At 38.4% G+C, this 14,689-nt stretch overlaps 1 protein-coding gene across 2 annotated transcripts in view; it reads left to right on the forward strand.

Moving 5' to 3' along the window:
- LOC139144799 (citron rho-interacting kinase-like) overlaps nucleotides 1-14,689 on the forward strand; it is a 28,988-nt gene that overhangs the window by 9,992 nt on the left and 4,307 nt on the right. For both annotated transcript variants that reach the window (XM_070715576.1, XM_070715577.1), the window contains exons 15-30: nucleotides 200-397; nucleotides 1,423-1,665; nucleotides 2,702-2,895; nucleotides 3,640-3,775; nucleotides 4,331-4,435; nucleotides 5,064-5,204; nucleotides 5,553-5,720; nucleotides 6,182-6,287; nucleotides 7,415-7,714; nucleotides 8,471-8,648; nucleotides 9,060-9,142; nucleotides 9,531-9,790; nucleotides 12,243-12,323; nucleotides 12,719-12,857; nucleotides 13,553-13,782; nucleotides 14,262-14,370. In XM_070715576.1, coding sequence (XP_070571677.1) covers nucleotides 200-397; nucleotides 1,423-1,665; nucleotides 2,702-2,895; nucleotides 3,640-3,775; nucleotides 4,331-4,435; nucleotides 5,064-5,204; nucleotides 5,553-5,720; nucleotides 6,182-6,287; nucleotides 7,415-7,714; nucleotides 8,471-8,648; nucleotides 9,060-9,142; nucleotides 9,531-9,790; nucleotides 12,243-12,323; nucleotides 12,719-12,857; nucleotides 13,553-13,782; nucleotides 14,262-14,370 — 2,671 coding nt within the window. The remainder of the gene's footprint in view (nucleotides 1-199; nucleotides 398-1,422; nucleotides 1,666-2,701; nucleotides 2,896-3,639; nucleotides 3,776-4,330; nucleotides 4,436-5,063; nucleotides 5,205-5,552; nucleotides 5,721-6,181; nucleotides 6,288-7,414; nucleotides 7,715-8,470; nucleotides 8,649-9,059; nucleotides 9,143-9,530; nucleotides 9,791-12,242; nucleotides 12,324-12,718; nucleotides 12,858-13,552; nucleotides 13,783-14,261; nucleotides 14,371-14,689) is intronic.

Consider the following 14,689-nt stretch of genomic DNA (forward strand, 5'->3'; position numbering starts at 1 on the left):
TTAAAATTACATAATAGTTTTAAATGTCAATTGTGGTTAAAATTTGGGGTTTCAAATTCACATTTATCAGGCAAAAGTTGGTGCAAGCAATGCTATAGAGGCAGTTTATAAGAAAGTTTATACCATATTTAGCAAATGAGGTTGTATCTGATCATCTTGAGCTTTGTTTTAATTCATTTGTACTTTTTGATTGCCACAGACCATCACTCACTATGAAGGTCAGCTGAGTGACCTCAGAAGCAGACTTCAATGTGCAGTCAAGGCGTCCAACGACAGCACTGACAAACTCTGCCAAATCGAAGACAATGAAAAGAAACTGAAGGCAAAGATTGACAAACTGCAAAGTGAACTTGAAACAGCCTGCAGTCAGGCTGAGCACAAGATTAGCAAATTACAGGCAAGTATCATCCTACTTTTACCAAGTTTTACATCAATATCCTGTTCAAAGTTCACAATATAGTAATAACAATATTACATGCAAGTTCAAGCCTTTCAGCTTTTGACATATCCTATGACTGTAATTTCTTACTAAGATAACATTGGACAATTTTTTTTATAAAATTGAAATATTGCAAGTATACGGTAAGTTTTTATGCTTAATGGTAAAGAATTGTAAGCTAACCAGCAAGATAATCTCAACATTGGTGTTGCTTGGTAGGAATATTTATTCAATATTTTGTTGTGTGAAAAATCCGATGTGTTGCTTAAAATGTTGAGGACATCACCGCCCAAAGTCATTTCACAATTGATTGACTATTACAGACTTTGAGTTTATGAATGAAAGTGCTGGGTTTTTTCCACTTGTTTTGTTGCAGTATTACCAAACAAAATGATTGTTACAAAGATATGTTAATTTGTCATCTAGGGCAGGTGAAATTATCCATTGGCTTAGTACCTCATACTGTGTCCAGTGTATGTTACAACCATTTGCAGTAATAGAGCGCGAAGCCACTGCGGTGAACTGCAATAAAACTGCTTACACTAATTAGTTTCAGCTGTAGCCGTGGCCACTTTGGTGTTGAACAAGGCTACTTGATAAAGACCAAAAAGTCTTCTTGTACAAGGGCAAAACTAGCTCTGTCTGAGGCTCGAGTTGTAAATGAGAGTTTACGATTGGCACCCAGTGTTCAAAATTAAGATACAATGTAACATTACCATGTACGGGTCCATGTACAAATTTTTTTTATTTCAACTTCCCCAGACAAACTGTCTGCATGGGACATACAATGTTGTCGATTTTGCCAGCTGGCTACAGCTGAAACTGATATAGTGTGTGAGCAGCTTTATTGCAGTTCATTGCAGTGGCTTCGCGCTCTATTACTGAAAAGGGTAGTAATTCAAGGGTCTTTAGTCTCACATTCATTCAATGTCAAATTTTTTTGCTATTGTCTTTGCTTTTGTTCACCAATGCTGTAAGTACAGGGGGAAAGAGATGAAATCACAGAAAAATATGAGACACTGAGGGAGAGTTGTGAAGTCATCACAGAGATGGAAGATCAGCTAAGTCAGCTAGCTGAGCAGAACACTGAACTGAACCAGCAGAATCAAGAGTTGGACAAACAGGTGGACAACTTGCAGAATGAAGTCGACAATAAAGAGACCGAGATTGAGAGACTGCAAGATGAAGTCGTGGAGAGGAAACACAAATGTGAAGGACATGAGCTGGTAAGTTTTGTTTTAGCATAAAGTATTGCAACAGAGGGATCTAGAAATAATAGCAGAATGACTTAGACAGATATCATTCATGTGAGTTTAACCTTATAGAGGTAAAAAGGCATCTTGAAAATCAATGTTTACAAATCGTCATACATGTACTTTGCTTTCCGGAATGTGGTTCACTTTGCTTCGCGCAATGTTAAACCACAGTATTAAGAACCAAATCAGGGTTAATGATGCAAAGTTTTGGATAATAAGAGCAAATTATGTAAAATTTGTCAATATTTGAAACTAAAATTGGAGCCATTCTCTTCGGCAAAATATTTTCAAAAATTCAAAATTGTGAAACCATTATTTTCTGTATAACAGTATAAATGCAAGTTTGCAATGAGTGAATAGTTTGTACTACTATACATCATTTTCTGTGATGTCTTTAGAAATACATCTTTTTGTGAATGATAAAATATGGGATTTTGGTGATATTTGTAGTTCTGAAATTATCTATATGTCAGCCAAATACCCAATAAGATAGATGAGGGAAATCCTCTTACAGTCTTTTATACAGTGAAAACAATCACATATCATTTCTAAACTGTGAATTAAAGGAAACGACTACAGTAGATGATCTCACAAATGATTGAATGATCAGTGCAACAAGGAAAATAGCAGTCTTTCAAAGTACTGGTAATAATTAGAAAAATTCTCAATACTATCTCTTCTGTAATGGGATACAAGATTGGAGAAGTTGACAGAAGATTTTGGTGAATTGCCAGTAAAACACTTCCATGTGTATCATGTCATAGAGTGTTGGAGAGTGTACAACTATGTGGGTACTATACAGGACAAGGAATACGATAATTGGTCATATTGTAAGTGAGAATTCAAGTGAGTTCCCTGGATAATACTTAATGTTTAACATAGAGTGTACATGTTAATTCAACAAAACTGGTACAACAGCCCTTCCAAGTTCTTTCAAGTACATTAACCGATTACCTTGATATCCACTCATTGAGATGTTCAAATATTTTATTTTCTTATACATCAGACAATCTCCATGCTCAAGTCAACGTGCACTATGTTGGAAGAACAAGTGCTTGACTTGGAAGCGTTGAACGAAAGACTGGAAGAGAGGGAAGCATCCTGGAATGACACCAAGGCGGCTCTGGAGAAGGAAGTTGAAGCGATGGAGATCAAAGTGACAGCACTGCAGCAGGATCTATCTTCTGAAAAACAGTCAAGGTAAGTGTTGATTAATTTCTTCTGATCAACTCTAACTGACCAAAAAGGTAAAATTTCTTCCAGATATAGATAATGTGAAATAAAGATGTCAGCAATAATAATTACATGCCAAAAGTGAAAGACAAACTTTTTGCTCAAACTTTCCTCAATGAAACTTTCAACCATACTCTTACCAAATCAAGAATAAATATCAGAGGTCATCATGCAAAGTTATATGGTAGAGAAACAAATTACCTGACATTTACTGATATTTGAAATTGAAAATAGCCACCATCTGTGTGTTCCTTGTGGGAAAAAATTGAATTTATGATTTTCAAAAAAACGAAGCTGGTAAAAATTTTTCTTACACCAAGAGCTTTAAAATGAGCTCCCACAAGTGATATATAAGAAAAGAACTGTAAAAATTTGAGAGTAGGAATACATGTATCTATCCCTGAGGTGCATTCAACCTTAAATCAAACTCTGACTGTTCGTTGTATATATTGTCTCAGTTATCATATGTATTTTTGAACCAAATTACTAATTTCGAAAGCGTGTTTGACAACCATTCAGAACTTAATCTTTTCAGTCGATCAAATCTGGTCTACCAATCTGGTTCGGACGTGTAGATCATTGCACTTGGATGAGCTCTGATATGAGATATGCCAGAGTTTTCAGGTCTTGTTGTTATTCCAAAATTAGAAAGCATCAATACTGACAAATTACCCTTTGACCTATTGACCTTTGACTCCAAATTGATTTCAGGCTGTATGCAGAAGAGAAAGGCATAGAGCTGGCAGAAACACTGGAAGATTCCAATAAGGCTCACAGAGGGGAGTCAGAGAGGTTACAAAAGCAATTATTGGAGCAAAAACAACAGGCATCCAAGCTATCAGATAATGTATGTATGTTTTTATCAATGAGAAATAACCATATCTATCTACATCAAGTGATGAAAAAAATGGATAATTCATGACACCAATTGATTAGAAAAGTTGGACTATTGATTGTAAACTTGCTGAAAAAAATTTCTTTAGCGTAGCAAATATACATCTCAAACAATCCGGTTAGAGTCAGATGAAAGAGATGTTATACCTTTCCACCTTTGTTATTCCTTCCTGTTCTCACATAGCTGTTGGTCATCTTTCTACAATGTACATCTGACCAGCTACAATCAAAGATTTCATTTAAGTTTTCTCATATGAAGTTACTTTGCTCATAATATTCAAACTTCAAAAGCTGGTGGTGCTCGCGGCAGTGATAGAAAATATTGAATTTTGGCCTGATGACTTATGGTGACATACATGTACATCTTATTAGGAAGTACTAAAATTAATCTCACCAGAATCCTCTGTATATTCTTCTGGTTCTGCATATGTCTGTGTGTAGATGTATATCTCTTTGTCATTGAAATAACATTGTTTGACTATTGACATGTGTCTGTCTTTCATCTCAGCTGAATGATTTGGAGAAGAAGCACTCCATCTTAGAGCTGAATGTCAAATCTCTGCAGAGACAGTACAACGATGAGAAAGCTCTATCAGAGAAACTCAAGGAAGAGGTAAGCAGTGAAAAGATTATAGAATAATGAGATGGCAAAAGATCTTTAGCTAACAATAAAGTATGGAAGTTATACTTTTCAGTGACACAAAGGCGCGGCCATGTGCAGATACATTTAAAACTCTGTCAGTGGGCAACAAAGAAAATTTTGACCATTGAAGGGGTAAATGTGCTGGTAACTAAACACATTAGACCGTCCAAATTCTGTGAACGAAAAAAAAAACTGAAAAAACTGAAAAAAGGACCAATACAAGGATACAAGAAAGTCCTCGGGCCATTTGTAAGGATGTGTACATGTACATTGAATGTGCTTCCTGTTTACATTTACAATTTCTTTAGTAAACTAAATAGTCTATATAAGTTATATTACATTGCTTCATGTAGGACATCACATGCATGTTTCTTGACAAATTATGAGAAGAAAAGCTGAAAGACTAGCGCGATCTAGCAAGATTGATATGCTATAAGGAAAGGTATGTGATTACTAGGGCCCAGCCAACCAGCAAAACTACTTATGATATAGTTTGCCTATTACCATGGTTGCACCACTGACACCAATGTGTTAAATATGAATTATCATCCATCTTGAATAGACCTATATAAAGTCTGTGTGTGTTTTTATTTCATAGGTGCATAAACTCATTACCCAGGTGACATCACTGAAGTCGTCCAACTTCAAGCTAACACAGGGACTAGAAGAGGCCATTGAGAAGGGAGAACTCTTGAAAACTGAGAGGATCGACCTTGAAAATGAACTTGAAAACCTGCAGGTCAGAGTTTGTCATGATGAGCCTCCAGGTTAAACCATTTTACCAGTTAATTTTGTTACAATCCTATTGTTTTCTACAGTGAAGCTGGATCACTGAGAGAGAGAAAAGGGATGGAGAGGGTTCTGATTTTTAATCTGACACAATTTAGTATTGTCCTTCATGAGCAGAGAGTGACATTTAATGTATAATGTTGTCATGTGGGTCTCCTATCTTCAATGTATGATCTGTTTGGATTTGCCTGGAGAACCTAGAATGATGAATGAATTGAATCGAAAGACAAATATATTGCACTCTGCATGTTTTGTAAGCAAACAGCTTTCAAATACCTTTTCATCATTTTAACCATAGGTACAGTTTTCGCACCAAAGAATCAAGCTTGAGGGCACTATATCACAGCAGACCAAGTTGATAGACTTCCTGCAAACAAAGGTTGAAACACCAGCAAAGAAGAAGAGGAAGTTCCTGCCCCATCGCAAAAACAAAGAACCAGCGCCCCCACCAGGCCTGCCATTACAGGTAGGTATCATACAGTGGCTCCCAGTATGAAAATGACTTCTCAAACAAAAAATCCTATATTTGAATTTCGCAGTGTGTACTGTTCTGACATTTCTGATGTGTTGATATCGGTAGTAACTGGACCAGATTATGTCATGGATTAGACAATGTTAGGCAATCAGCTGATGTGTTGATGACAAAGTTGCGTTGTTGCTGACCACCTGATTGATTTGTCGTTGTTTCCGATATCCATATTACTCAAAGGCTATCGCTCTGATCCTCTGCAAAACATTGAATCATGATGTGACTTCCCAAGTAAAATCCATCGCTGCCCTTATATATGAATTCAGATAAAGCAGTCAAAAACATAATGTGTGATTAAATGTGAAAATTCCATCAGTGCACTGTAGTCAAATGCGGCAGATTTATGATAATTTTGCACAGCTTTGATTCCATCAATGTACACTTCAACTTCCGTCCAGTACAAGGATCTCCAGCAGAATCTTGAACGGGAAATATCAAGAAGAGTTCAGCTCCAGGAGCAGCTCAATAAAATGAAAGTTGAGATGCAAGCCGCCAAGAGGGAAGGTAAGCTACCTCCAAAGTCCAGGCTTGTTATATTTTACATTCCATATTATTGTATGTTATAAACCTATAGGTGCCACTCTTGTTCTATGCTAACACACTTGTCGGTACCAGTCACTTTATTTGGTCAAAGTCAATTCTATTTTTCATGAAGGAGTATCAAATCACAAACTTTTTCATATGTTTATATTGCATATTAAAAGTGTTTGCTTTGTCATCACCAGTCCGGGTTATGTCCATATAGAGGATAGTAGGGTAGAGCCAATGGCGTACCGTATATGTAATGAAATTAAGGCAAGAACCAATCACATACTGTATATGTAACAAGGGTCAAAGGTTACGTTGGTTCACTTCGTTCAGATCGCGATATGACCTGACAGATCCACCGATCGAGTGAGACTGTTGGCTACCGGAAGTATCTTCGCTCCAGTCGATAGGCGACGTTCTACGGTGTTAAAATTTGTAAGATTTCTTCAAGAATAGTTTTCTGAGTTTCTTAACCCTTGACCATATTCCACAAAGAGTTATTGGACGTTTTTCGTTCTCTTTTCCAGCTTTTGGTTAACTTCTCGGCGATTGATCCGGCGCGCGTTTTTCTGAGCGAAGGGTCGATCGTACCGGGAAATGCATGGTGATCGAAAAAATCGTGCTCCATCATGCTCCGATGACTGACTAAAACAGTTGACCCATCTTTGCAAAGCTTGAAACATTCTCCATACTGCAGATGGCAAGGTTAAATTGAAATTTGACCAAAAGTAGGCGATATTTGGCGACAAATAACTTACTGTAGATTTACAAGGGTCAAATGCTGATTTCCAGGAGCCGTACCCGGCCAGGAAATTCATCCAAATAAGTGATTTTCAATGTACTAACCACTTGTGTCGGTCACCATCTCGGCCGCACTGAACATTGTGCGTAACGTCTACATCTAAAAACTACCCAGTGCTAAAAATTAAGGGTGAAATCAAGCCGAAAAGTTCCAAACTCGTTGCAATGTACAAGCCAAGGTTTGCATGGTTAATTATTCATGACGTTAGCGGCGGCAGGTTCGCTGATTGGTCAATCGTAATATCCTCTCTATGGACATAACCCGGACTGATCACACCATACATTTTTTTCCCTATCTCCAGTGGTTTTAGCAAAAGCCAAACATGGTGACATTGTCAGCCAGACACCGTGTTCCCAGGGAGTGGTGTCAGCCATCATGCTGTCGCCTAGCCACCAGCCCAGCGCTAGCAGCCTGTTGCTGGCACCAGGTACGCGCAAGAAGGAGAAAACCAAGTCCGACAGCTTGGCCGTTCACCGTCCCAAGGAGCGTATGAAACACAACATACCCCATAGATTCACCACCGGACTGAATATGAGAGCCACGAAATGTGCAGTGTGTATGGACAGCATTCATTTTGGAAGACAAGCATCAAAATGCCACGGTAACTTAACTGTATCCGTATTTATTGAGGTGGTTTACTGAAAAATAATCACTTTGAACGTTTGAGGGAACATTTTTCAACAAAACTTTCATCATGCCAAACTTGACTTGTCTATGAGTTTGTTCAACATCTCAAAGTAGCAGTAACATGCCTTTCACTTATAAAGCTTACAAATATTTTTCTAAGAACCTGACCTTTCAATAAAGTGTACATATATTCCATGGCAGCGTAGCACAATACCTCACTAAACGAGAGCCATCTCTGTAAAATGATGGACTGGCTTGAAATGGTTCCAATGATAGAGTATCTTAACAAACAGAAATCAACGCAAACAATTTTAGGAGATTATGATACCAATTCTCGACCATAGTCAAAAGAAGTGGAGGTACCGGTCATATGATACATGATGTAATTTTTAAATGTTGCTGCAGTCACAAAAGTAGTTCTTCCATACAGTAATCTTGAACCCTGCCTTCCAATATTCAGTAAAAGATTCACAATTGATAAAGGTCCATAATGAAGGTATAAATATAGGGGTGAATCTATGTTCATCAAATACTGATGTAATTCTCAACAGTTCTTGATGTTTCCCACAATCATGTGTCATTCTGCTGAAATAAACTACATTGTACCAGTATATTCTGATATACACCAATAATAAAGCATCATGATAATACTTTCATCAGCATCGTTGCATGAAAAGGACCAAGTCATTGGCAGACTGTAACACCACATCACTCTTTTTGTATCTCCTAGAATGCCATTTGGTTTGTCACACCAAGTGTTCGTCTTTACTTCCACACACCTGTGGTCTACCCTCACAGCTGATGGAACATTTCAGTGAAGCCATCGTACATACGTCATCTCCTGCCGTGGGCAGTGATTCAACCGATGACAGTATGATGGGTTTGGAAGGATGGATGAAGGTGCCTAGGTGAGGAAACTACTAAAAAACTGTTTTATGTGCAATATGTTCAAAGTAAATCAGAGATGGAAGTTCTTCCTACCTGCCTTCATTGTTTTTTCACTGTGACCTTTAGTACTTCCATTAAATTATCTTTCCTTCACTTGTTTCCACTGCCAACGTGTTGTTATAAAGTAAAAAAAACCTGGAATTATGAGCAATTCTATATAAAGTGTACCCCAGCTAAAATTTTCAAAACTTTAAAATATTTGCAAGTGAGACTTCAAAAATCCCAGTGTGTCCATACCACATGTAATCCTGGACTGATTGATCATTGAATATTACAGGGATATGCCACAGAACAGTAAATGTTTGTTTGAAAGTGATCTTTTACTGAGTAAGTATCTAATTTCATTTGATTGATTCATTTTTTCCGTCAAGACCTGGAAAACAAGGATGGGAAAAGAAGTGGGTTTTGGTGGATGGAAGCAAAGTCTGCATCTATGACAAGGAAAACTCACTGGGTAAGTTCAGGAACCTAAATGTGAAACTCATTTAATGACCCACTGCTCACTGTTTCATTGTGACATATTTCATTTCTGACTGAAGAATGATGTAAATTTTCCAATTTTAACACTCAAATGTTCTGTAACTTGGAGTTTACTAGATTACTGTGAACCACTCTATCGTAAAATATTTCTTGGGTGAAGAAAATGAAAAAAGTGCTTCTTCTATGAACACGGAAGTCATTTGCTAACATATGTTAGTTCATTACACTAAGTATAGACGTGTATGTTATATGTGTGGAGTATGTTGGTGGAAATAGGTATTCATAGAATGCAACAGTGAATGAAATTCATATCATGACACAGTGGCATTTTAATTTGGATTGTCAAATTATTTCCCTTGCAGAAACCATAGACGAGTTTGACCTTTGCCCTCCTGATGGCAAAGTCACAGTTCATGCCGCTGTCACGCCAGCCGAGCTCCTGAACACCGCAAGCACCGACCTGCCATACATCCTGCGACTAGAGCTTCATCCCAAGACAACCTGCTGGCCTGGCAGGAACATGTACCTGATGGCAATGAGTTTCCCAGACAAACAGAAATGGATGATGTCCCTTGAGGGCATAGTCACCAGTGGTAATGAAAATCTGACAAGAGCCAACGCCGTGAGTTGCGCACTTTGTAAACTTCATGGTTTTCTGATGTCATATACTCAGTTGAATGCCTTTGTGGAAGATTATGGTGGAAGTATGGTTTGAAATTATAGATTCAGAATAAAATTAACCAGGGTATGAATTATGGCAGGAAATTGAAATTTTATATAATTCATAATCACTTTTCTGTTGACAAGTCAACATCAAAATATGTTTTGTAGAAAGGCACAGCTTTGCAGCAAGTATAATGTACCATACACCACTGTCAGAAATGACAAAATCTTGTACAAAATCATCATCAAACCCATAGCTTTACTATAATATGAACGTGTTATTTATAGTCATCAGGGCTTGACAATTCCTATCGCCCGACGCCCGGGACAAGTGAAATTTACGTTCGGGCAAGTCAAAAATAAAATCTGGTCGCCCACCGGACAAGTTGTTTATAATATACATCTTCTGGCGCAATCAACGCGAACCTACATGTAAGTTGCGGTTTGTGCACGTGTCGCCCGATTTGCGTTGTCGTTCACACAAAATAAATGTCAATCACTGACTTTTTTTAGATACAATTGTGACGTTCTTCTGAGATTCACTTGCTGACTCACACAATATTGCAATTTTTCGATGATCGACATGAAATTGTTTCATCGTCCAATTAAAAAAGTCGCTTAAAATTTGGCGTAAACGGCATTTCTTTGTTGTATGCTGACTGCTCCGCCCCAACAAATTAGGTAAAAAATTGCAAAACCCAATCATATTGCTTATCGGCGATCGACCGTGCTGTACTTCAAAATCATTTATGCGGCCTCGCGAGGTAGACAAACATTGTTGGCAGATAGTTTGTGGAGTGATCGCTGTAAATATATGTATTTTACGGCAATATTTCCACTAACGCAAGCAAGGCATTGTGCATTTTTGCGAGCCAGGGCGTAATTTCCACTCCGCAGACCTATGCAAAATTCAAGCAAAGTTGTTGCCGTAAAGAGGTGCGTGGTTTACGACGATGGGCATTGTGTAACTCTGAGAAACGACGTTGTGATGATTTACGACGGCGCCACGAGGGCCAGCATGAGTGGGATCGTCTGAGAATCGACGACATGATGTGACGATTAAACGATGTTTCTGACAAATTATCTAAACATAAGCGTTATGATGAGGAAAAACGCCGTAGATGTTATCTTCCGAAATGGAAAGCACAGTGGCCTTGGTTGAAATATGACGGTTCCAAAATGTTCATATCAAAATGTTGTGTATGTCGTATTGTACCCCACCATTGCCAAACCACTGGGAAAGGGAAATGCTTTTCTTGATGGATGTGACATGTTTCGCGTTGAATCGATAAGGTCTCACGAGTTTAGTTGACCGCATTTGGACTGTTTGGCGCATCACAAATGAGATCGTGACAGGGACAACGATTATGGAAATTTTGTGGGTCCCGCTGAGCCCGATACGGTTTCACTTGCCAACACCCCGATCGCATGCACTCGCAATCCGTAAACCAAATGACGACGACCAGCGACAGAAACTGACCAATCTTTTTACGACGGCATTTATGCTTGCCAAACACGGGAAGCCGATGTATGATATGTACCCTCAATGTTAGCCCTGCGTACAGTCTGTGTGTTCCCGGCATTATACGGCCTCTTGTGGTGGAGGTCGTATAACGCCGGGAACACACAGACCGTACGCAGGGCTACTTCAATGTGAACTTTTGAGAAAAATCGGCGTCAACATCGGTGAAAATTACCAAAATAAGAAAGCCCTGAAAGCCGCTACGGAATTCGTCGCAAGTATTTTGGTCCTGATTATTACAAATGGAGGACAAGTAAAATTTTTGTAAGGACAAGTGAAATTGAAAATCCACTTGTCCGATCCACTTGTCCGACGGACAAGTGAACTGAAAAAAAAATTGTCAAGCCCTGAATCATCTTTAATATGATGTAGCACACAGTGTATACTTTATTTATCCGCATAAGCCCGCTATGCCCAGGCAGGTGCCCACATCCAACTTGCACTGAAAGTTTTGAATCAAGGTGATGTTCAGGCATCTCCCCATCCCCCCCCCCCCCCCCCCCCCTTTCAGGTTTTCAATGGAATGGGAAATAAAACATTTGGAAAGTATTGTGTGTGATTCTCATTCATTCTACATTTTTTGTTGCATCAATAGTTCTTTTCATATTTTGGTGGCCCTCGCAAGGGCCGTTGATTATGTGCTAAGTTTTTGATATCAGAAAAAAAATTGGGAGCTTTTGAACAGTGTAGCATCTTTCTCATGTTTTCTGCTTTATTTGCAATGGTGATGAAATGAATAACATTTGAAAGTGTCCAGTTGGGGTTCTGGTAAGTGCCCATGCCCAATTTCTGAGTAAAATTACATGCCATGGACCCAGGGCGCCTTACATGAATAAATATGGTAATACATATGCAAATTTCAACATTTGCTGTTGTTTTATTTGATCAGAAAATGATTGGTAATTGTCTGATTGTACTGGAAGACGAAGACTATGTAGATATGAACTGCACACTACTTCTAGATGACCAGGTAAGTTGTGTAACAGAACATGAAGATGATCGTTTATATCACTGAAATGACGACTCATTCATATTCATCCTGTCAATGTTAGAATGTTCCCTAGCTTAGACATCTGAAGTGAAATGATTGTCACATTGAGGTCAATTTTATCACATTGATTTCAATGCAGGTTTTTGACTTAGAGATTGGTGGACTGCACCATATTCCAGCAGAGCCAAGCCATCAGACAGTGGAAATGTGACAAAATGATTCATTGCACCAAAAGTGTATAATTAGATTACTAATGGTTATGTACCTCGAAAAATAACATATTTTAACACCACACTGAATTTCACACTGTGCTTCCCATACTCCAGTATACTTTTTGAAAAAAAATATTTCGTTTAATTTTTGCACAACTACAGATCCTGTTAATTGGTGCAGAGGAGGGTTTGTATGCCATGGACATAAAGAAGAGAGACAAGATATCCTGCCTGGATGGCGTTGACAGCGTCTTCCAGATGCAGAGCATTGCACAATTGGGTCTTGTAGTGATGATAGCTGGTTAGTTTAATGATCAGGTTCTAGCTTTGACGATAGCCAAGTCTTGTAAAGATAACATATGTAATGGTGTGGTTGTTGTAGAAGCTGCAAGGCAGATACCAGTTCTGTCTTCCTTTGAATTTCACAATATGTTCAATTGATGTCACTGACTGACATCACATTTTGGTCGATGTTTGTAAAGTCAGCCACTGATCACATCAAGTGGATGACTCACAGCACTGCCTTGACAGTAATTTGCACGTAAATCATCTCTGTGGTAGACATGTTACTGAGACAGGCTAGATATGTTCACTCACATCCCATTTCCCATGTAGATAGACATACCTCCCTTTTGAAGACCCTAAGGTCATATTCAAATCTGGTGGTAAAATGGTGAAATTGGGGCATTGTGCAGCCCTAAACTCATGTATTGAATTATTTATGCTCCTCAAATACACCTTTTTTGTGCTGAAATTGGTCTACAAACATAATTGACCAATCAGAGATAACTTTGCATAATGCTACACATTATTTCCTGAAGATGCTGCACAATTATGATTGATACAAGTCAACTTCAAGAAGTTACCACATTTATTATTTTAACCAAGTGATGAGTAACAATACTCAAATTTTCATGGCAAATGACCATATATACTGGTATTATATGCAATTATTGATGATTCAAGCACATTTATTGAGCTGTATTTTTCTGACAGGTGACGATCGACAACTCTGCACAGTCGACTACAAGCTGCTAAAAACCAGGGCCAGTCAAGCCAGTGTCACACAGTCTGTCATCGACCCCAAGGTCATCGACGATGTCACTTACTGTCACCTGTTTGCTGTGGGTTCCGACAGCAGGTCTGTCTACCTGTGTGCTGCCATGCCCGAAAAGATTGTCCTGATGAAATATAACAGTAGCATGGGAGTGTTCTGTGTCCAGAAGGTAAGGTTATCTTTGCCCACTGAGCTCTTTTCACTCACACATACATACACACATACATAATGTTGTACAGTGAAACCTGTCTAAAGCGAACCCTGTCTAAACTGGAAACCTGTCTAAACTGAACTCTTTTCCCGTCCAATTCCAGTAGAACTCTATGTTAAAAGGACCTCTATAAACCAAACACCTCTCCAAACCGAACAATTTTCTCAGTCCCCAAAAGGTTCGGTTTAGACAGGTTTAGACAGGTTTTACTAACTCATTCTTTTAAACTCTACTGCTGGTACTGGATCATTGGCAAAACAAGTATCTATTTCATTATTCAAGGTAACACACTCATGATGGAGTCCTTTACTTCCAACAAGCTTACTTCCAACAAGCTCTGATGTTATTGGAAGCAAATGATGGAATTTTCCATAGATTTAGATAATAGGGTCACTGTATTAGTTTCCTAATAGTTTTGTTACGCTGATCTATTGCAGGAGATAGAAACAGTGGAACCATGTAGCTGCATTCACTTCACACATGCCAGTGTGTTGGTTGGCACTGACAAATTCTATGAGATTGATCTTCAACAGAACACTGTGGAAGGTGAGTGGAAGCTGTGTTGAAACCAACCCTGATGTTTCCTTACAACTGAGTATTTTGCATGAAACATACTTTATTATGTGAAATTTGTCTATTTAATGTCACTACTTTACGATCCCCTTTTTCGTGATTTAGAACATTTTTTGTTTGTTTTATTTAAAATGTTTTGACAAAACTCATGAGGATGAAATGTATGTTGCTGTTGCCCGTAAAATCCAGGCACCTATGTGAAAATTATTGAAATTATGGAAAACTTGCATAACTTTGACAGTGGTGGTGATGGGATGGTCAATGTTACTGCTTTGACGATGGATGCCATGCT

Source organism: Ptychodera flava, chromosome 12 (assembly GCF_041260155.1).
Source record: "Ptychodera flava strain L36383 chromosome 12, AS_Pfla_20210202, whole genome shotgun sequence".
Taxonomy (NCBI): domain Eukaryota; kingdom Metazoa; phylum Hemichordata; class Enteropneusta; family Ptychoderidae; genus Ptychodera; species Ptychodera flava.